General features: G+C 35.6%; 1 protein-coding gene across 1 annotated transcript in view; it reads right to left on the bottom strand.

Moving 5' to 3' along the window:
- Positions 1-24924, bottom strand: part of BCAS1 (brain enriched myelin associated protein 1) — a 144018-nt gene that overhangs the window by 81817 nt on the left and 37277 nt on the right. Inside the window, exon 4 of the mRNA XM_051976615.1 lies at positions 15904-16478. Coding sequence (XP_051832575.1) covers positions 15904-16478 — 575 coding nt within the window. The remainder of the gene's footprint in view (positions 1-15903; positions 16479-24924) is intronic.

Genomic DNA, 24924 nt, shown 5'->3' on the forward strand with positions numbered 1-24924 from the left:
TGAAATGATTCCTTCACTTATGGCTGTTAAGAGCTTTCAATAAAGAAGCCTAACCTTCCCTTGAATAATTAGACCTCCTTGGCCTTTTTATCCATTCTTTTCTATTTTAGATGCATTGAGTGGTTTCAAAGACTGGGAATATGAGCCACAGAAATTTCAGAGGCAAAAAATCTGGGCTAGGTATTATAGCCAGCCATCAATGAGACTTCATGTGGAACAGAGGGATAATATGAAGTGACCTTCAGGATTCTAGACCAATAGAAGGCTGCTATGATACTGCTTTTGGACATGAACTTGATGGGGTCAGTTCTGGGAGGTTACTGAGTCTTATCTCCCTCTATGCTCAGACCAAGATGATATATGGGTATTATACCCCTTGGATGCTGGGGAAAATGTATACTTGTTCTGTGAAATAAATGTGAAAGCAACCTAGTATTAAATGGTTAAATAAAATTGTAGTAGTAGTAGCTGGCTCTTAAGAAATCTCTCAAACTCAACAGGACAAAGATAATAGGGGGATTGAGTTTATGACAAAGAAAAGTATCACCCTCAAACCCCTCAGAGTACTTGAGAACCCTGAGGCACAGTTGTAACAACCCTAGCCCAGAGAGAGTGGGGCCAGAGCATCTGTTACACTTGTATCCCCTGAGCTTGGCATATGTTGTTGTTCAGTTGTTTTTCATTCATTTCTGACTCTTCATGATCCCATTTGGGGTTTTCTTGGCAAAGATAATTGGAGTAGTTTGCCATTTCCTTCTGTACCTCATTTTACAGATGAGGAAACTGAGGCAAATAGGGTCACACAACTAATGAAGATCTACGGCCAGATTTTAACCCAGAGAAATGAGTCCCCCGTACTTTATCCTCTGCACCATCTAGATGCCCCAGATTTGGCACATAGTAAGCACTTAATGAATTATTCTTGGCTGACTTGAATGCCTATCTTGTATTTTCACCTATTAAAGTCCTATGTATTACATTTCAAATGTTGACATCTTCATAGTGATTTAAGCTTATCAAAGGATTTGTTATGTATTACCTTGTTCTCAATATATCTCTATCTCTAGAATGTGTATAGAGATGTTATTAACTCTATTTGATAGATCAGGAAACTAAAGTTCAGAGAAGTTAAATGGTTTGCCCATGTTTGGACAATTTAGCAAGTTTTCAAGGTAAAATTTGAATCTATTTCTTCCTGATTTTAAGTACAACATCCATTACTCCATATACTATCCCTTCCCTTTGTCTACTCTAGCATACTTGGGGAAATTTTGACTAGTATTGAGTTTGTACTCTTCTTATGTGTTTTTTAATCATAGTTAAGTGTATATGATACATCTGATTAGATTATAAACCTTATGACAGCTTGGATTGTAATTTATCTCATTGCTATGACTTTCATATTACCTATTATAGTGCTCTGCACTTAGTAGGTTTTTTATTAATGTTAGTTGAAGATACTGGATTTCTTTTAATGCTGGGTTATCTACAGTGGTATATGGGCCTCAGTTTATTTCTTTACAAAATGAGGGAGATGAAGCCCTTTGAGGATTTGAGATTTTATTATTCTAGGAAATCAGTCTATTGTCTTATTATTTTGAGCATTGTAGAGACAAATAGGACAGCTAGGTGGTATAGTGGGATGGATTTAGAGTTAGGAAGACTCATCTTCCTGTGTTCAAATACAGCCTCAGACAAGTACTACCTGTGTGACCTTGGGCAAGTCACTTAACCTTGTTTATCTCATATTACCTCATCTATAAAATGAGCTGCAGAAAGGAATGACAAACCATTACTTCAGTATCTCTCCCAAGAAAACCTCAAATGGGATCATGAAGAATCAAAAATGACTGAATAACAACAACAACAAAAGAGAGAAATAAGACAATGAAATCTAAGCAGTGTTGCTTTGGTCCATTCTGGTTCTTGATTGTATTTTCATCTCTGGTTATTATTTTCCATTTTAATTATTTTTAGGATCAAATTCATCAGTTGAAAAAAAAACAGCCACAAATCTGAATTCAATGTATAAAATTGACTCAGTCTCTTGTCCTTAGAAAAATTCAATTGCTGTAAGAGTCAGTACAATGAAGAAATTAAAAGAGCCTAAAACGGCCATAGCCAGCAAGCAGTCTTAGAGGCTAAATAATTGATTCATCCTAAATCATGTACCTAGGAAGAACAATTGTGATTTGAATAGATATTTGATTCTAATGAGTTGATAGGATTAATGAACTTTTTACAAACTCCTTGCCCATTTTGTGCAGTATAGACATACAGATTCAGAATTTTATCATTTAAAGTCAGTCTATTTTGTTGGATATCAGAGCCAGCACTCAAATAGAGTCATGATTCAGGATGGTCTGTCCTGAAGCAGAAACCTGTTGGGACAGTGATAGTGAAGAGCTGAATGCTGTAGTGTGGTGAGCAGTTTGACTGATATGCAGGAGAGGGCATGATCTTTCTCCTTTAACCCTCAGAAAGAAAGTAGGGAGGAAATATTCAGGGATATAAGATTGATGGAAAACAGTTGGGAGATATATATATATATATATATATATATATATATATATATATATATATATATATCTCCAGGTGGTGAAGGGACAGGTAGGTGGCACTGTGACTAGAGTGCTAGAAGTCAGGGAAACTCCAGCTCAAATCCTGACTCAGATCCTTACTAGCTGTGTGACCCTAGGCAAGCCACTTAATAAAATGAACTGGAGAAATAAATAGTTAACCATTCTAGTATCTTTGCCAAGAATACTCCAAAGAGAGTCATGAAGAGTTGGATATGATTTTAAAAATGATGAACACCAATAGGGATGAGGAAAGAATAAATCTTTCATTACCCAGATGTCTGTTTCCTGTGAGAAATCCTTGTTTGCTTATTGTAGTTATTGCTCTGCATAGAAATATTTGTCAATTTATCAGAAATCAATAAAAAGCTATAATCAAATAAACAGACTAAACTCTTGGGCTTTGCCATAAGGTTAATGAGTAAGTCAAGAAAAAAGACAGTAACACACTCACATTTAGTATAAATGGCAGCTGGCTTCCTTCTAAGCATTTGCCGCCCTCAAGATTTTAGAGAATCTAGAAACTTGTTTCCAACAAGCAAGTATAACATGAATGGAGGAAGAATGAGAACCAATCCCTTAAGTAATAAACATTCCCTTGCTAGCCATTCCTAACAACTTTCTTCTATAGGTTATTAATAATAAATAATGCATGTTATTAGATGGAAATACATTTACTGAAGATAAAGAAGGAGTTGTGAGAGACATGAGGGGTAAGATGGATTATCCACTAGGTGACTCAGAAGGAGACGTTGGCACTATGACTAATTCAAAGCTCCCTCTCAGAATGACACTATCAATTCCATACTGTATCACTCAGAGGTGAATTTTTTTGTAGAATGTACATTATCTAATATACTGGTAACCTGGAATATCTTCAACAATTCACCTTAATAATTCTTTTCTATCACATCATTTTTTCTAGGTTCTTAAGTTTCTTAATACCTGTATGATGTCACTAATATCTCTGGACTCCAGTTTCCTCATTTAAAAATGATTGCATTGTTGTTGGTGGAGTTGTGAACAAATCCAACCATTCTGGAGAGCAATCTGGAATTATGCCCAAAAAGTTATCAAACTGTGCATACCCTTTGATCCAGCAGTGTTTTTATTGGGCTTATACCCCAAAGAGATACTAAAGAAGGGAAAGGGACCTGTATGTGCCAAAATGTTTGTAGCAGCCCTGTTTGTAGTGGCTAGAAACTGGAAAATGAATGGATGCCCATCAATTGGAGAATGGCTGGGTAAATTGTGGTATATGAATGTTATGGAATATTATTGCTCTGTAAGGAATGACCAGAAGGATGAATACAGAGAGGCTTGGAGAGACCTACATGGACTGATGCTAAGTGAGATGAGCAGAACCAGGAGATCATTATACACTTCGACAACGATATTGTATGAGGATGTATTCTGATGGAAGTGGATTTCTATGACAAAGAGACCTAACTGAGTTTCAAGGAATAAATGATGGACAGAAACAGCTACACCCAAAGAAGGAACACTGGGAAACTAATGTGAACTATTTGCATTTTTGATTTTCTTCCCGAGTTATTTTTACCTTCTGAATCCAATTCTCCCTGTGCAACAGGAGAACTGTTCGGTTCTGCAAATATGTATTGTATCTAGGCTATACTGCAACATATTTAACATATATAGGACTGCTTGCCATCTTGGGGGGGGGGTGGAGGGAGGGAGGGGAAAAAAACGAAACATAAGCGAGTGCAAGGGATAATGTTGTAAAAAATTACCCTGGCATGGATTCTGTCAATACAAAGTTATTATTAAATAAAATAAAATTTAAATAAAAAAAATGATTGCGTTGGACCAGATAATTGCTAATGAACCTTTCACCTCTAACTCCTCTGATTGTATATTTAACCTTATTTATCTTTGGAATACTACCTAGGACATACCTGCTGGGCACTGTACACAGTAGACGTTTAATAAATGTCTATTGACTAAATCAGTTATGGCCTGTATAAAATACTGCAAAAGCTTCATAATTGCATTGCTGTGAGTACTCCCAGAATGTCCATGTTTATCCATAAATTCCCCATGAAGTAACTTCCCAATGTGTTTGAAGACTTTTCTCTTATTCTTTTTATATCTCAAGAAAATAAGTTTGCCACTGGCCCATTTATTATTTTCATTTTTTCCAAAGAGGCTCACCTATTTTCATTTTTCATTTATGTCCTTAAAATTAATATCTTTTATATTGTTTCTTATATATAAGTCATCACTGGTGACATGGTGAAGTCTAACTAGGAGTATCTCTCAAAGCTTTGTGCTGAGCCCTGCTCTCTTTTTGCTTTACACTATCTTATTTGGTAACAGCATCAGATATTGTAGGTTCAATTATCATCAGATATCATCAGATGGAGGAAGGGTGAGAACCAATCCCTTAAGTAATAAACATCCCCTAGCTTGTCTACATACCCAGTGCTATACTTTCTCCTGAGCCATATCAACTGGATTTTGGAAAATTTGAACTGGATATCCCATAGATAGCTCAAAACCCATCCCAAAGTGGAACTTATCATCTCTCTTCTTAGCTCTACTCCTTTCCCCTCTGAAATTTCCTATTACTGTTAAGGGCATTATCATCTAGGCTTTTAGAACATTGATTTGATCTCTGATGTCTTTTTCTTACTCAATCCATTGTCAAATGTTGCCATTTCTACCTTGACTACAATTCTTAAATATGTCCCCATGTGTCCCATTCTCTCCACTCATATAGCCACTATCCTATTTCAGGCACTTAAAATTCCTCACTTGATCTATTACAATAATCTACTAATTGGTCTCTCTGCATTAAATCTTTTCCTATCCAAGTCCACCCCACAACATAGCTGCCAAAGTGATTTTCCTAAATCTTATGTTTGACTATGCCATCCTCATAACTCAAATAGTTATTTCTGTTTTGACCAGAAACCGCTGGGAGTCTAACCCACTTCCTCATTGATTTATTTTGGACTAGTTAAAAGGGGCTCTGGATGGCTCTGGAGGAGAAAGTGAGGCTGGTGACTTTGCAAAGCCCTCCCTCACTTAAGTCCAATTCACTAGCTTATCATGGCATCACCTCCCTGATGTCATGGTCTTCTTTGAACATGAAGGATAACAGTTTCTTTGCATACTCTGTAAATGTTCTCCCTATAGTATTAAAATATTGCATGCCTCTCTCATATTTGTGTTTTTTAATTAGCTGGTCCCTACAGCTAGAATGCTTTCCTTCTTCAATTCTGCCTCTAAGCTTCCCTTCAAGGTTTAGCTCAAATCCCCACTTTGCAGAAGACCTTTCTTAATGTCCCTCCCACCCCCAGTTATTTTTCCTCTGAGATGACTTTTCATTTATATTTCATAAATAAATAAATATCTTACTTATACAGTTATTTGCATGTTGTCTCCCCATTACAGTGTAAGCTCCATGAGACAGGGAATACATTTTTGACTTTTTTTTTTTTTTTTTTGGTGGTGGTAATGTAGTTAAGAATGTTGTAGGTCTAGTGCCTGTGTGCATAGAAAACACTTAAAAATGCCTATTGATTCACTGGCTGACCATAAATCTTTGCACAAATCTTTATGTGATTTGTAATTAAACACTTCTGGAATCATCTCATTCTTCAATTCACAACCGTACTAGCATCAGGGGAAACTATTTGCATTAAAGCAACAGACCTTGCAGCTATGAATATTCTGAGACTATTGAGTGCGCTGTATAGTTTATCAATATAGCAAATCTTTCCCTTCTCCTCACTACCATTATCTGTCAACAGGGCTTGCCCATAATGCCCATAGTGATGTATCAATTCAACAAAAATGTCTAGCTACAAATTTTAATCTAGGCAATACATTTTGTCCATTTTATTCCAATGTGGATGATTAGGCTAATCTCTTTTGCCTTACAATAGATACATTTTAGGGGATTTTGTAATACACTAAGGCTTGATGCAAGTAATATTTATCGGTGAAATACTTAGAGAACCTTGCCATCAACAGAAATTTCTTAAGATGCACTTAGGATAATTTCCACGTTACTGTAGGTGACTATTTTAAGTAATATCTTGCTTGATGTCACTATTCAGTGGATTGTTGATCAAAGTGAATGGCTTAGTTATATCTGTTATAGAATTGCTTTATTTTGATTTATCAAATAAAAAGTTTTAAAGTCAATAAAGAATAGGTGGACCATGATCTTATGTTCTTTACATCTGTAATTATGAAGATGCAGTCTTCTATAGAAAACTGCCTATGAAAACTTGCAACTTCTCTTCTCACATTTAAATTGAGGATACCTTCAATGCCTGAACAAACCATTTTCATAAAGATTTTATCTTCTCGGTTGCTTTTTATTTTGATTTTGTAAAATCATCACCTGTAATTCTCTCCTCTGACATCTTGAGAATCAATGTCTAAGTGTTTTGAAAATTGTGTTATCTCCAGGACAAATGTCTTCTGTATTAATTTTGTGAATTCCATCTACTCATCTGGGCACCATTGTCTTAAGTACTATTGCTACTTTTTTACAAAATGCATCAGGTTCTGAGATATCTGGATGTAACATTTCCATTACTGTTGCCTTTCTTCCTCTCTCCCTCCCTTTTTCTTTCCCTTCCTCCCTCCTTCCCTCCCTTCTTTCATTCCTCCCTCCCTCCTTCCTTTCCTTCATTCCTTTCTTCCCTCTCTCCCTTTCTTCTTCTTTTCCTTCCTTCCTTCCTTTTACTGTTATTCTATTTCTATTCAATTATTTGGTCTATAGGAAAGTTCAGTGGCTTTGGAATCAGTGGATAGTTATTGGAATTCTAGATGATCTTCTTACTAGCTATGTAATTAACACTGGATGGACCTCACTTTCCTTATTAATAATACAAGGATGTTAGCTGTGATGATCTCTGTTGGTCCTAGTAGTTCTAAATTTATGATTGATGGAAGGAGATTGCTTGCTGACCATAGTATTTTGCAAATTCTTTAGCTCCTTCATTTTGGTGGCTATCTTATTAACTCTTCTAGACAATAGATCAAAATAATATCTTTATTTTTATACATTTTATCCAGTTTTTTTGTAATTATATGAACTATAAAATTATTTCCTTGCTTAGTATAGAATTCTAGCCATAAGAAGTTAAGATTCACAAAGTAAGTTTTTGTCTAGCTTTTGATTTTCTAAGACAAAACATTTAAGTAATTTTGATCTTGCCAAACTCAGACTGCAAAACTACAAACCCACTTGTTGTTTGATCATTTCAGTTATGTCCAACTCTTCAAAATTTTATTTGGGTTTTTTTCTTAGCATAGATATTGGAGTAGTTTGCCATTTACTCTCCGGTTATTTTTATAGATGAGGAAGCTGAGGCAAACAGGATTAAATAACTTATCCAGGGTCACATTGCTAGTAAATGTCTGATGTCAGATATGAACTCAGGAAGGTGAGTCTTCCCGATTTCAAGCCATACTCTATCCACTATTCCCTGAAGCTGCCCAGAAATCTTGGTGTACAACTAATGTTTTTAAATATCTGCAAACTACTTCTCTTTAGAAAAGAAAGGGAATGGGTCACAATACATGAATTTACTGATTGCTCTTTCGTTACTATGGGGGTTTGGAATTTAAACACTATGCACCTTCAATGTCAGCTTAAATAACGCTTTCCCAAAAGTACTCCCACTAAAGCTAAGGGAGGAATGAGAAATAAAGCAGCCAATACTTTAATTATGGGAGGAAATGCCAATTGATCTAGCAACAAATGAAGTTAGCAGAAGACAATAAGCAACAGACAAGAAAATAATATAGCCTTCAAGGATAATGGCCATTTTCATTCTCATTTAACAAGGCCATAGGATTTAGAGCTGGTAGGAGATCTTGGAGCTCATCTAGTTTTATTTTACAGATAAAGAAACTTATCTCAGACAGGTTAAGTGACTTTCTCAGTATGTATTGGAAATACACACAAGTCTAAATGCATGACCTAGAAAATGAGAAAAAAAGGGAAGTCAGGGAACATAGAATGTCAGAGCTGAGTTGAGAGGGATATTAGAACATATAATACTCTTGTTGGAAAGGGGCCTTAGATTCATCTTTACTAATTTCTCACTTCAACTGTGAGGGAAATGAGACGTTTTGTTGTATCACTTGTCTTAGACCATTGAGATCATCACTGATAGAACTGGGACTAGAACTCAGGTCTTGTGAATCCTAATATAATGTCCTTTCCATTATGTCAGATACTCCTCTAGAATAGCATTCAGAGCTCTGAAGGAAAAGATACACATTAAAAAGACTTTGAAATTTTGATTTTTTCTTTTCTCTTAAAAATATTTTAATTAATGTGATGTCATTGGAATTCAGAGAATTATGAGATGATGAGATAGAAGAGGTATTCAATATCCTTCAGTCTATTTTGCAAAATAATCAATAATCAATATTTATTAATCATCTGCTGTGTGTCAGGCACTGTGCTAAGTACAAAGATGAAGAACCTGACTCCAAGAGAATTGAAATGACTTTCCTATGATCACATAGATATATAATTGGTAGAACTTAGAATTAAACCTGTGTCTTTTGATTATACATTGTTATTTTGTCATGTCAGTCATGTCTGAGTCTTTGTAATCTCATTTGGGGCTTTCTTGGAGTAGATACTGGAATATTTTCTCTTTTCTTTTACAAATGAGGAAACTATAGCTGAGGGTAAAAGGATTTGCCCAGAGTCACACAGCTAGTAAGTGTCTGAGGCTGGATTTGAACTCAGGAAAATGTGTCTTCCTAATTTCAAGCCATACTCTATCCACTATTCCCTGAAGCTGCCCAGAAATCTTGGTGTACAACTAATGTTTTTAAATATCTGCAAACTACTTCTCTTTAGAAAAGAAAGGGAATGGGTCACAATACATGAATTTACTGATTGCTCTTTCGTTACTATGGGGGTTTGGAATTTAAACACTATGCACCTTCAATGTCAGCTTAAATAACGCTTTCCCAAAAGTACTCCCACTAAAGCTAAGGGAGGAATGAGAAATAAAGCAGCCAATACTTTAATTATGGGAGGAAATGCCAATTGATCTAGCAACAAATGAAGTTAGCAGAAGACAATAAGCAACAGACAAGAAAATAATATAGCCTTCAAGGATAATGGCCATTTTCATTCTCATTTAACAAGGCCATAGGATTTAGAGCTGGTAGGAGATCTTGGAGCTCATCTAGTTTTATTTTACAGATAAAGAAACTTATCTCAGACAGGTTAAGTGACTTTCTCAGTATGTATTGGAAATACACACAAGTCTAAATGCATGACCTAGAAAATGAGAAAAAAAGGGAAGTCAGGGAACATAGAATGTCAGAGCTGAGTTGAGAGGGATATTAGAACATATAATACTCTTGTTGGAAAGGGGCCTTAGATTCATCTTTACTAATTTCTCACTTCAACTGTGAGGGAAATGAGACGTTTTGTTGTATCACTTGTCTTAGACCATTGAGATCATCACTGATAGAACTGGGACTAGAACTCAGGTCTTGTGAATCCTAATATAATGTCCTTTCCATTATGTCAGATACTCCTCTAGAATAGCATTCAGAGCTCTGAAGGAAAAGATACACATTAAAAAGACTTTGAAATTTTGATTTTTTCTTTTCTCTTAAAAATATTTTAATTAATGTGATGTCATTGGAATTCAGAGAATTATGAGATGATGAGATAGAAGAGGTATTCAATATCCTTCAGTCTATTTTGCAAAATAATCAATAATCAATAAATATTTATTAATCATCTGCTGTGTGTCAGGCACTGTGCTAAGTACAAAGATGAAGAACCTGACTCCAAGAGAATTGAAATGACTTTCCTATGATCACATAGATATATAATTGGTAGAACTTAGAATTAAACCTGTGTCTTTTGATTGTACATTGTTATTTTGTCATGTCAGTCATGTCTGAGTCTTTGTAATCTCATTTGGGGCTTTCTTGGAGTAGATACTGGAATATTTTCTCTTTTCTTTTACAGATGAGGAAACTATAGCTGAGGGTAAAAGGATTTGCCCAGAGTCACACAGCTAGTAAGTGTCTGAGGCTGGATTTGAACTCAGGAAAATGTGTCTTCCTAATGTTAGGCCCAGAGCTCTACTCACAATGTCATTTGGTTGTCCTATATAGCTGCATAACACATTGCAATATTTCAGTCCACATATCTCACTTCTGGTTTGAATATTCTCTGAAGGGATTATTTAAAGTTGGGATCTTGCTGTCTTTCTTGAAAATGTATTTAAAACATAGACCACTAGATTTTGTAGCTAAATTGCAATAGCAAGTATGCTGACTGCTTTTCACCAGTATTCTATGTCAAAGAAATACTGTGAACATAATGAATCTAAGCAGCATTACTGACTGGAGGCCAAAATACGACCTATGTAGCATCAAATGAATCCACTAGTAAAGATGTATTAGTGCCTTATACACATAGCTTTTAATAGGTATCACATATCAAGCACTTATATTTAAGCATTTGAAAGCCACATGAGAATTAAAAAGTGGAAGTCACATGAGAAAGATATTTCACAATGCGAACCATCTTTGTTATCATGGGATATGGGTAAAGGTTTTTGTTTTTGTTTGTTTGTTTGTTTTTGCCAAGACAATTGGGGTTATAGGACTTGTCCAGAGTCAAACAGCTAGTAAATATTAAGTGTCTGAGGCCAAATTTGAACTCAGATTCTCCTGACTCCAGGGCCAGTGCTCTATCCATCATGCCATCTAGCTGCCCCAAATTGTTTTAATAGCTGGTTGGAGTTTACTTGTATGGATTCAAATATTTGCAGATGAACATGATGCAAGAGAGTGAGTGCTGGATTTGATGTCAGAAAAGACTCAGATCTTGACTCTTACTTATTTACTGCATGATCATGGTCAAGAGGTCTCAGTTTCCTTATCTATAAAATCCAGATGATAAATTTGCTGATCCCTAAGGTCCCTAACTAGCATTTATGAATTGATTGCAAGAAGATACCCTTAGTATGCAAGCTATGAAGTCAGGCCTAATTTATCCAACATACTTGCTCCTTGTTTTAGTCCTCTCTTATAGCTGAATAGAAAAGGAAGAAATAGAACTTACCCATACCTTTGGGTCTGCAAATCTGGAAACTGTGGAAGGAAGTGATAGGAAGTTTCCCTAAGGAAGCTCTCCTTCAAGTCCATTAAACACTTCCTATGAACTCACTTTTTAGATTACATACATCTGTACCTTTTGCTTGTGTATTTCTTTCATTATAAGAGAAAAATTCTAACACCCCATCTTAACCCAAATGTGCTTGGTAAAATTTCTAATTTAAAAAAAATTACAGTGAAAGAAAACGAAGTTTTCTGCTTACAAAAGCTAATTATATTTCTTTGATGAGCTCAGGTTTTGGGGATAAATATTTTAAATGCCTATCATATAGTACTGGTTCACTTGTTAGGGGAAAAAAAAATCAAAAGAACCCATTCCTGCCAACACTTTTGTTTGCATGAATCACTGCTCAGTGAAACATTCCAGGCATATAATTTATCTGTTCTTTGGCCATGTAGTAAATGCTTCATTAGTGCATGAATTCTTGCCTTGTTTTAATTATGCTATGCTCTGAATGTAGTTTTATAGTGCACAAAAATGAGATTGTCATTCATGAAACACAGAAGGTTTGTGTGTTACTCCTAGAATGAAATGGGGGCATCTATCTTCTGATTCACAATCCTATCTGTTAGCTGGAATTGATATTCCTATTCAAGGAGGGTGTTATGCTGAACTGCAAGGACATCTGACAGTCCTGTGCCCGAGTTCTAATTTACCCTAAGGATGTTGGGTCAATCCATTGACTATCATCCATGTAGAATATTGAGCTCCAACCTTGGAAGCAGATGCATGAGGAGGTTTTTGTTGTTGCTATTTGAGGACTTGGTCTTACAATATCACACAAAGAATAGCTGATTTATAAAGAACTGGCAAGCCATGGATCAGACAACTATTCCAAGTAATCAGAAGGCTCCTTGAAATAATTTGCAACACATCTAGTCAATCCTCATTGAAATTTACATACAACTCTGTGCTCATTAAACTGTTTTCATGGAGTTAGATTTCAAACTAAGTAGCATTTGTGACTTTGCTTATGATGAGGTGGTTGTTTATCTTAAGAAAACATCTTATCTCACCAAAATGTCTTTGTAAAATTTTAAGCAAAAAGAACCAACTAAGACAAGTACAGGAAGCTAACTCCATGGAATAAGTAGTGAAAGTAGCATTATTCCCATTTTACAGGCAAAAAGACTGAGGCTTGGAAAATGCAAATTACTTCTTTGTAGTCACACAGCTAATAGGTAGCAGAGCTAGAACTCAAAAGTCAGTTCACTAGATTCTAAGCCAAGACCGTTTCTGTGACACGCTCAATTTCTGGTAATTTAGAAGAACTGCTCTCTTGGTGAGAGGGGTAAGATAGGGCAATGCATATAATGGACATGAGTAAATATTTATTATGCCAGTGGACATTTATGTAATGCTTTATATGCAAAATATTTCATGTATTATTCTCACTTGTGCCTTAAAACAGCTCTGTGATAAAGGAAATATAAGTATTAAACTCATTTTACAGATGAAGAAAATGAAATTCAGAGTTTAAATGACTTGTCCTTAGGAAAACAACTAGTGAAATGAGCATTTGAACCCAGATTCTGACTCCAAATCTAGCACTGTTTCCAGTGTCATTTTGCCTGAATGAATGAAATGACTATTCCATGTCTTCTCTGTGCATTGTATGGAACATCCATATATGACAAAGTAGTAGATATCGTACAATTCAGCTTTAATGATAACTATCATCCAGGCATGATTTTGAATGGATCATTCAAACAACTAAAAACACATGAATATGCAGGTATCACACATGAATATTGAAAATGCCGGCCCATTTTCCAGACTGGAAGACAGATTACAAGTTTTAGTTCTCTTAAGTGGTCATTATAGCTTCACTTCCTAGCTTGGCAATAGTTATATATCTGTCATAGCATCATAGACTTAGATTTGGAAAAGACTTTTGGAGAAATCAATCATTTTGTAGTTGAGGAAACTGTGGTCAGAGAGATTAATCTGACCACAGTCATAATAGGTAGTAAATGTCAGAGCTTCAAACCTGGATCTTTTGACTAAATCCAGTAACCTGTCTACTGCACCATGCTTCCTTCCATAGTGTATCTAATATATCTCCTCAATTTCAGATTCACTCTTTAAAAAAAATACACTTAAAGTGGAATGTTCACCCCAAATTTCTGTTATAAGAATTGGGTTGGATAAAATACCAAATATACGATGTCCACTTCTTATCATCAAGGGGATTGAAGCCTTGGCTCACCTAAACTTTGTTGCCCCTTGGTCATGAAGTGATATTTTTTTCTTTTTTTTTTTTTTTCACTTTTTAAAAGTATTCTTGAGAATATTGTAGTATAGTGAACAAAATAGTAAGTAGTGAAATTTCCTTTTCTAGATATCTTTGGAGGTAACACAGGTATTTATTTGTAGGGGTGGACCTGTCTGGAGTTTAGGAGATTGAATTAAATGCTTTTTCAAGCTACCTTTCAGTCTTATGCTTCTGTTTCACTGAATAACAGTTCAATTTTCTCAACTCAGTTTAATAGGTGCAGAATATCTACTGACTTCCTAGCATCTGATTATTTCCCCAAAGTGATCCTGGCTTCAGAATTCTGAACATGGGAATTCATGCTCGCAAACGTTATTTCATATAATGGTTGACTTCTTCATTAACATCTTCTCCTTCCCTTTCTCCACTCCCCTCATGTAACAGACAACAATAGTTACATTCGACTTTAAAAGCAGGAAAGTATAATGAAGATCATCTAATATAATACCTCTCATTTTGTAGGTGAGGAAATTAAAGTTCAGGGAAGAGAAGTGCTTTGTCTATGGGCACTCTAACTAGTTCTAAAGCCAAGAATCAAATCCAGATTATCTGGTTTTTCTATTCAGCTATATTGCTTCCCTGTAAGTGGTAGATATTTTTTAGAAATTTACCATATTGCTGAGGGACACAGGTCCTCAAAATAGACTCAGTTAAATTGAATCATAACATTTCCCTCATTTGCCATTTCAATTCATATACTCTAAGTTCAAGTCTATAAGTTCCCTCACCACTAAAAGTTTTGAGTCCTCATCTACTAACACTTTCCCCCTTATTCTACTCCACCTCTGGTTTGAACATTCAAAACCCAATGTGTGAATTGCCAAATAGAAAAACTATCTAGCTGGTACATATAGCAGATTTATTTTTTTTGAACTAATCATTGCAAAATCCCTAAAAATACACTTTTCCTAATCAAATATATAGAAAAATTCACCAATCACGTAGCATTTCCTTCCCTCAGTCCAATTCTACCAGAGGGACTTAATCTCATCTTTTGTAGTTAGAAAAAATGATATAAAAATCTATTAATAGTAGCTTAGTGACATAGAGGGGGGAGGAGAAAGAAGGGAGGGAGGGAAGGAAGAAGAAAGTAGGGGGAGGAAGAGAGAGAAAAAGACAGAGAGAATGAGAGAGAAAAAGAGGGAGAGAGAGAAAGAAAGAGTGTAAAACTCCCATTTCCTTTTCAACTGTACTAGTTCTAGACCCTAATAAAAATAATCTCTAAATAAATAAACAGACAATCAAATACTGATTTACTTAAACATTAAAAAGACTTTGTCTTAGTTTGATGAGCAGAAATATCTGGTTTGGGATAGCTGTCTCTGAAAAGACAAACTTTTATCAAGACATTGTAATCAAGATATTGTTCAGAATCAGAAATACTGTTCATAGCACACCTTGATCTACTCTTATGGCATGGTACAAATGAGGATTTACAGAAAGGAAAAATGTCCCTCAACTTATCCACATAACATCTATTGTTGGTAAAACAATAGGCTTCTAACAAGAAGCAAATTATGGCCTTTCTAAGACCAGAAATAATTGTGAATTTTGACTGCTTTTGCACCTTGGTATATTGAGCACATATACATCTCCCACCTTAAACTTTGGTAAATAGGATGAACTCATTTTTGTGGCAGTCATTTCCCATTTTTTAAAAACACAAAACAGATAAAACAGCTGTTAGTGCTCTTCAAACAGATGTTCCTGTCAGCTAAAACATCAGGGAGACACTATACTACAATGTCCTATTTGTTTTAGAGGGTCAATGACTTGATACCTTTGTCAAGGCCCCTGGTGTCTGTTGTTTAACATATGTGAAGTTGTCTTATCCCATTAATGCTTTTATGAGATTTCATTAAGAATGAAATGGATATTTCTGTTCAAACACTTGCCTTCTCCTCTGGGACATTGTTCGACTGGCTTGATAATCCAGGAGTCTCTCTGTCCAGGTGTTGGTTCTCTGTATTCTCAGTTCCCTCTTGGATTCCAATGGGAACTGGTATATTTTCTTTTTTCTTGTCCAGTTTGAAGAATTTGTCAAAAAAGCTGGGTTCCTTAGGTTTGGCAGGGGCTGCACCCTCTGCCTCAGGTAGAAGCGACGTTGGTGGCTCAGTAGCACTAAGGGATGCTTCAGCTGGGACCTGATTTTGGGTTTTATTTGAATCTTCTTCCAGTGCAGCTGTTGCCGGAAGTTTCATGTTCTCACTTGATGCTTTGTTCGCTGGGGGGTTTTCAGAGCTGACATCCAGGCTCACTGATCCAACTGATGAATCTATGCCTTGGTCTCCGGTACGTCCTGGTACAGGCCGCGAGAGTGTCAAGAAAAAACGAGATTTAGCAGCTGGTGTTGGGGCTTTGGCCTCCTTCCCAAGATTCTTTCCGTTGGCCTCAGAAACAGTGCTTATCTCCATTGTTTTATGGAAAGAAGTGGCCATACTACCCTGGTTAACACTTGTCTCTGCACTGGCTGCAAACACAAACACAAAACATTGATTATTCAACAAAACAAGGAAACTCAAGTATTAATCATGGACTTCAAATGTTCCATACTCTTGTGTTTTTATGTAACAAAGACAAAGCAGACTTGTGGCATGTTAATAAACCCTTTGTTCCTTGACTTGCCTGCGATGTAAATGCTGGTTTACCTAGAAATCCTTCATGTCTTTTGGGGGAAAATCACATTAGGAATAGCACAGGATGAGTTTTTGAGGATCAGCTCATGGGATGTGTCAGGACTGGGTACAGAAAGCAGTCTCAAAGAAAAACTATGGTACCAGATGTCTGCCTTCTGTTGTCTGGAGAGTTTTAGGAACTTTTAACATATTTTTTTTTTTCAGATTAAAAAATGGAGATCATGGGGCAGCTAGGTGGTGCAGTGGATAGAGCACCAGCCCTGAAGTCAGGAGGACCTGGTTCAAATCTGACCTCAGACACTTAATACTGCCTAGCTGTGTGACCCTGGGCAAGTCACTTAACCTCAATTGCCTTAGGGGGAAAAAAGGGAGATCAAATTAGAAAGCATGAATTATTTAGGACACTGGTATGTCCACAAGGGGTGTGTGTGTGTGTGTGTGTGTGTGTGTGTGTATGTGTGTGTGTGTGTGTGATGGAGAGAAACATAATAATAACTGAAACATAATATAGTGGTTTAAGCTTTCCAGGACACCTTAGATACTTCATATGATAGGTAGTACATTAAATAGAATAGAATGTAAGATTAGAGTCAAGAATTGATAGACCTTGCCTTAGACCCTTAGTAGTTGTTTGACCCTAGTCATTTCACTTATCCTCTTAATCTCAGTTTCCTTACCTGTAAATGGGTCTAATAATAGTACCTACCTCACAAGACTGTTGCCAAGGTCATATGAAGATAATACATGCAAAGTGTTTTGCAAACTTTAAAACATATATTTATAACATATAACACACATATATAAACAAATATATTAAACATACATATATATAAACATATATATATATGTATATATATATATATATATAAATGTTAGTTCTTATTATATCACTTGATCCTAAGTTCTCCCAAGAACATTTAGGAGTGTATAAGGTTCAGGGTTTTTTTATTTGTTTGTTTGTTTTTAAATAATCCCCATTTAGTAGATGAAATAACAAATGATCCCATCCAGATTTGAGAGTCTTTCAAGCTAAATTTGTCATTCAGCCAAGTCATCTCACCACAAGAAATTTGGTCATTGAGTGAATTTTTTTTTTTCTCCTGCCTCAGTAAGTAATGAAAATTGTCTATTAAGGCATAAAAAAAAAAAAAAAATTGTTATCTGGGCTGTTAAAGAGACTAGTTGTGATTTAACCCTGAAATATTAGAGATATCTACATGAAAAAAACAAGAAACATAGTACATTAAAAAAACAAACAAACAAACAAAACAACTTACGATTTGTGTTCAAATTCTAGGGTAACTCCTTACTATACTTAGTTAATTTATTCTAGGTATTTATATGACACTAGAAAGTGTCAGTTTTCTTACCTATAAAATAAGTACTAAATAGTGTTCTAAGATTATCTATAGCTTTAAATTGTTTTATCTATAAGGTTATTTGATGTTACATGACTTATCTAAGATTATATAGTCAGGAAGTTGGAAAGCTAGGGTTCCATTTTAGAAATTCTGACCCCAAGTTGAATAGTTCTCCTGCTATAGTATGCTGCCTTTCAAAATGTGGTAAAAATCAAATATAATATACATATTTGACAAAATGGATCCGATTAAATGTCTGAGGATATGTATGGTGACACTCCTTGTGGCCACTGGTAAAACAGAAGGACCATGCTATGTACATTTGCCTCCTTCAACATGGAGTCTCAAGTAAAGGTTTCCCTATCATAGCATTATCAAAAAGACTAACTCTCTTATTTCTCTGTTTCTGTCTCTTTTTGTATCTTTGTTTCTGTCTCTCTAACATGTGCTTTATCTTTCTCACCTCTATTTAAATGTACATTTGCAGATGTCCTAAAATTTTGGTTTCTATATCTCCATTCTCATTTTGGGAATTTCTGTTTATTTTTTCCTTACCCCATATGCTTATACTCATGTTGGACTACAGTGTGTGTATGTGTGTGGGGGATGATTGCACACACCCATTGATACTTGTGGAATTGTAAATATGAAGCAGATCTAAAAGCAGCCAGGAAAAAGAGACTTAGAATCTCTGCTGCAGTCCTGTTTCTCCAGACTATTCTTCAGAGCATAGAAACTTGTACTTTTGAAAGGGTCCACCTCCAGACTAGACCCCAAGCCAATCACCTTAACGGTACCTCAGCTAAAACACTGACTGATTAACTTATCCATTTCTTCTTGCTGCTTTCCCTGTGAGAGAAACCCTCAATGGAGGGAGAAGGAGGGGTTTCTATAAACAGGGGAACTGACAAAAGACCAAAAGAAAAAGACAGAAAGAGAGAGCAGTGTCAGGTCCCTGAGTGAATAAGTGAGCCAGCTGATGTGCCCAGTGAATGTAAATTAAATTTACTGATGGACCTTGCCAGAAGAAGAGGAAACAGCTGAAGAAAAGTGAGAGGCAAAATTTCCCAACAAAGCAATGCTTTTCAAGATGCCAAGAGTTTCAGCTATTTCTTTCAGCATCTTTCCTCTTGCCCTAATATTCTGGTAGGGAAGGGAGGGAGGATAGAGAGGGAAGAGTCGCCCTCTCCCAGACTTTTAAATTTGTTAACACATGTTAATACCTTTGAGTGGGTCCTTTACTCTGTCAGAGTAAGATTTCAATGCATAGATGGATAGTGTTAAATATGGAATATTCTCCTAAGATAAATACCAGTCATTTTTTTCAATACTAATTAGTATTTGGCTCTTTTAGAAAATAAGTTCCTTGAGGAAGTATACTACTTGCTATTGAGTTTGTTTTCTCTCTAACATGAATAAGACTGATATTTATTTGAATATGATGGGATGCAGAGAGTATGATAAGCAATTGATTAGGACCTAGCCTATTGTCAATAAAGCCATATGAATCATCTCTATAGGCACTTATCATCTGATTTCTAAAGAGAACATTTCCATATGTGCAAAACAGGTCTTTATAGTAAGTGGAATAATGTACACAAGATAAAATCAGGAATCAGAGCAAGCCAGAGGAAATTCTGATGTCTCTGATCAGAGATAGCTCTTTGGTTGTTCTAATGTTGGTGATACCTAACTTTAAAATAGACTCAGCAGGAAGCATTGAATATATATGTGTATATGATTGAAATGGAGTGATAGAGATGGCGATACACTGCCTCTAGTGTCTGAGTGATCTTTTTATATGCAGCTGAGTTAGGCAGTAAAATGCTTTTTTAAAGTTAGAGCTGGACATCTTGATTATTTCAAAGCCATATTGGTTCAATTGGTCTCATTCAAAATAAGCTATAACCCTTTGCAGGGGAACTGGTGGCAACAGCTGCTAGAAGCAGCAATGAGGACAGAGTGTAGTAATAACAGAGCTTCTAAGCTTTAATAGGAATGGAAAGACCAAATAATATCAAGCTATATGTATAGGAATTGGTGAAATAGTGAACTTCAGATTAAAGTATCAGAGTAAGAGCTGGAACAGATCAATGACACATAGAACTATAGTAAATAGAAGTAAACTCAGATCTTGTCTTTCACTACTATTGTGGATCATGTGGATTGTGCAAGTCTGGGGGAAAGAGAGCAGATTCTCTGGCAACCCCAATTTCTTGAATCCAACTTTAAGATGTCACCATATGCATGGGAAGACTCTATAGGTCCCGGGAGTAGATTGGGATCCGTCAGAGAGTAGAATTTCCTTGGATAATTTGTGGATTCAGATCTGAGTCCCTTTTGTGCACTTTGTTATGTGTACCTAACTTGATGTACTTTTTATATCTTATTCTCTTGCAAGAGAATATATTACATTTAAATGAGAGAAGAATGAGCCAGCTTCAGATATCCTCAGAAAGGAGAACCTTGAATCATATAGAATATTAATTATTACAAAGTCCTCAACAGAAGACCACTGATTGAGGAATGGTGATAAATTGTGATGTATAAATGTAAAGATGATGAAATATTTTTGAAATTTTAAGAAATAATGAATATGAAGAATTCATAGGAACTTGGGAAGACTTGTATAAACTGAGACAGAACAAATTAAGCCAAACCAGCAGAATAATGTGCATAATAACTACAATCACATAAAGAAAAATGGCACTGAAAGACTCAGAACTTGTATCAATATAGTGACCCATTAAAATTTTAAAGGACTGATAGTGAAGCAAGTCCTTGCCAATTAGCACAGAGGTGGTAGATAAAAGGTGAAAAATGAGGTACCTACTTTTAGGCATAGGTAATATGTTCATTTGTTTTGTTTAAATGTACTTAACTTTTACAAGTTAGAATGTATGTGGGTATGTATGTATGTATATGTATACATTGTTACATATATATATATACACACACACACATATACACTAGGCAAGGATCCAATTTTGTCAAATGAACAAAACATAAAACATTAATAAAACTTTTTTTAAATGGAAAGTTTAAGTTTGCATCTGTAGCTTCTATTCTGAGCCTGGTTTTATAGACATGAAAGCTCTGAACAAAATAATGGTTTGATATCTGAAGATATGAACAAAGTATCTCCATTTTGGGGGAAATTTTTCTTTGATCTAGATTCTTGAATTTCTTAATAGAATATTCATCATTTTCTTAGCACAAACTGTTCCTGATGGAAACAAACTTTCTAGTTTTGCTTTTTCCCTCCCTCTTTCTCGAAAAATTTTGAATGACAAAACTCAGAATCTTGGAAGTGCTGTTTGACAAAACTACAGTGTTTTCTGGTAAGATGCTTCTCTATAGTGTGGATTAAAATGATGCTCAGCTAATCTTTTTTTTCCCTGTTGTGGACAAGATATTTAACCTCTCTGTGTCTCAGTTTTCATTTTTGTAAATCTGAGAAAATTTGTTTAGGTGAATTTTATTCTTAAGTTTATAGGAAGTTAAGTGGTGAAGTGGATGGATGGAGTCAAGAAGATCTGAGTTCAAATGTAGCCTCAGATACTTATTAGCTCAGTGTACTTTCTAGGGTTGTTGTAATTGAGATACTATTTATAGTGATTTATAAGGCTCAAAGTGATTAACTCTTCTAGAATTTAAGCTTATGCTATCTCTGATGATGAAGTGATCTTAAAATATCAGACCTTGAAGGGACATTAGAAATCTAGTCCAACCTAATCGTTTTGCAGAGAAACTAAAGCCCAGAGAAGGAAAGTGACTTCACAGAATTTTAATCAGAAAGGATTTCAGAGGTCTTTTGGTCCAACTTGTATTTGACCAAAATTTCCCTCTATAATATAGCTCTCAACAAAACATCAGCCTTGAATTTGGGATCCTAAAATTTCCAGTCCTTGAAGAGGAAGTGGGAAAATAAGATAGGAAAAAAATAAATTAATGAGTTCTTTTAATGAAACTGGTGGCTTTTCTTTGCTTACTTAAAAAATTATTGAAAAATAATTTCTATCACATTCATTTCTAAATATATTCTTCCTTCTTCTATCTCCAGAGAGGTTTCCATTGTAAAAATAAGAGAAAAAAAGAAAAAGAGAAAAAAATAAAGGAAGGAAGAAAGAAAAGAGAAAAAAAAAATCAGTTCAGCAAAACTGACCAACATATCACCTAAATCTAACAGTAAATGCAATGTTCCATGCCCATAGTCTCTCACTTCTACAAAATTAGAAGGCTGGGGAATTTTCTCATCTCTTCTTCAGGTCCAAGAATGGTCATTATAATTAGTTTCATAGCATTCAGAAATGGGGCATTTTCAGGGTGAATCTGCATATATGGAATATCTCAGCTCTGGAAATATGTTTAAAAGAAATACAAAGTCCCAAATCAAATTCATAGCACTAACTTTCATTCCCTCTATCTGCCTGACAGCAGGCCTAGCTCCTCATCTAGGGATGAGGAATTTCACCTGAATTTTATGTTAATGGAACATCTTCCTCTGGCATTTAAATCTGAGCAAAATCTTAGCAAATCCTTGTTTCATGCTATTTTCCCTTCACCATCTCTAATCTCTCCAATTTGAACTAAGGACTCTCTACAGAGTCCTTCATATGGAAACCCAATAATCCATTTCTCTGTTATTGTCCATGGCCCTGGCACATTTTAATTTTCCCAAGAATACTTCTCTGAGTGAACAATTCATCATAATTGCTCAGTGATTTGCAATTGATCTCTTAATAATCTGCAGACCCAACAGACTGATTAATATACTATGACAGAGCACTTCCAATACATTCTGCAAGTACTTAACAGAAAGGCACTCCCAAGATTTCTCTTTGCCTTACTTCTTTTCATCATACCCAAAGAAAGATAAAAGGAATAGTGACAATGGTTATGATTCCTTCCTTGACAGGGAGTATGTGTTAAAAAGTGCAGATGGTTTTCTTTGAAACTTCATCTTCAATTAAAAAAAATAGTTCTCTGAAAAGATATATAATACAGAATAGATATATATATATATATATGTATACACACATATATATGTATACACACACACACACATATATAATACAGAATAGAATATAGAAATACAATCTGGATGGCCTAGTGGTCTTGTACATAGAGGATGAGGGTGAGTCAGAAAAGACCTGTATTCAATTTTGGAGGCAATTGGGGTTAAGCAATTGCCCAGGTTCACAGAGTTAGGAAGTATTAAGTATCTGGGGTCACATTTGACATTAGGCCTAGTGTTCTATCCACTGCATCATTTAGCTGCTTCTCAATTTCTACTTCTGATACATAATAGTCTGGTGATTTTCAGTAATTCACTTGATCTTAGGACTTTAAACAATTCTGAAGATTGTAAATCATGGAGAAGTTGGTTACATTTGCAACTAAATTAGGAATTTCTTCACTGGGAGCTCTCCATAGCAAGGAAATCACAGATTTTTGGTTAAAAAAGAAAAAAAATGTTATATCTAAAGTTACATACAGTGATTTTGAGAGACAGGATAGTGAAAGAGATAGAGAATGGGAATCAGTAAGACCTAAGATACTTAATTGTAGCATAAAGAGGATACTTTATCTGAACTTCCATACATAGGTGAAATCACAGATTTGGACCAAAAAAAAATATGCTTTTAACATTAATTACAGAATCAATGACTTGCCAGAGCTGGAAGAGACCTCAGAAGTCATCTAGTTCAAAACCTTAATTTTCTAGGGAAATTTTCTGAGTAAGAAAAGTGACATCCCAACTCACAGCAGGCATAATAAGTCAAATCTTTTATATTAAGCCCTTTCCAATACTCAACACATTGTCTTTCTAAAGGTAAGATGAATCCTAAAAATGCTTAAGTTGGAAAGGATTAAATAGAACAACTCTTTTCACAAAGGATCACAGTGAGATTCAGGGAGGAAATGTCTGTGAAAAATGATCTGTATTTGGAGTTTGGAGGTTTAAAATATTCCATGTGCTATCTATATGGCCTCAGAATACTTATCTATAACCTGAGGGGGTAAGACTAGATGATTTCTAGTTGCCTTTTAGCTCTACATGCATAATTTTATAATTCCCTGAATCTGTGAATCTCAGAATCTCCATTAGAGGGAACTTCAGAGGCCTCTCGCTGATTGACAATCCTTCCTAGAACATTACCAGCCAGAGGGGCCTCTACTTGAAGACCTCCAGGGAGAAGGAAACTACTACCTTCTGAGGAATCACTTAATATTTTAGGGAGGTTCCACTTAAGAGGATATTTTTCCTCTCATCAAGCTTCAATCCTACCTTTTATTTTCTTCTTTCCTCCCTCCCTTCCTCTCTCCCTCCCTTCCTCTCTCCCTCCCTCTCTCTTCCTTCTTTCCTTCCTTCCTTCCTTCCTTCCTTCCTTCTTTCCTTTCTTCCTTCCTTTCTTCCTTCTTTCCTTCCTTCCTTCCTTCCTTCTTTCCTCCCTTCCTCCCTTCCTTTTTTCCTCCCTTCCTCCCTTCCTTTCAAGATAATTGGGGTAAAGAGACTTGCCCAGGATCACATAGCTAGTAAGTGTTGAATGTCTGAGTCTGTATTTGAATTCAGGTTCTCCTGACTCTAGAGCTAGGATTCTATCTACGGGGCCATCTAATTGTTCCACAATCTACCTTTCTTAAACTTGAATCCATTATATCTAATTCTGGTTCCAAGACAAATAGAATACACCAAAGCCCTCTTATAAAACTCTCTTCAAATAATTGAAGGCAGCTATCATGTGTCTTTGCTTCTCTCTCTGCTAAACATCCCTCTTCCATCAGCTGATTCTCATATAGTATAGTTTCCAATCTTTTCAACAAGTAATTGTCCTTCTCTGGATAAATTTCTACTCATCAAAATTTTTCTTAAAAAAGGTAGTGCCCAGAATGGAACACGATCTTACATATGTTT

The sequence above is a fragment of the Antechinus flavipes genome, chromosome 2, assembly GCF_016432865.1.
Source record: "Antechinus flavipes isolate AdamAnt ecotype Samford, QLD, Australia chromosome 2, AdamAnt_v2, whole genome shotgun sequence".
NCBI classification, from domain to species: Eukaryota; Metazoa; Chordata; class Mammalia; order Dasyuromorphia; family Dasyuridae; genus Antechinus; species Antechinus flavipes.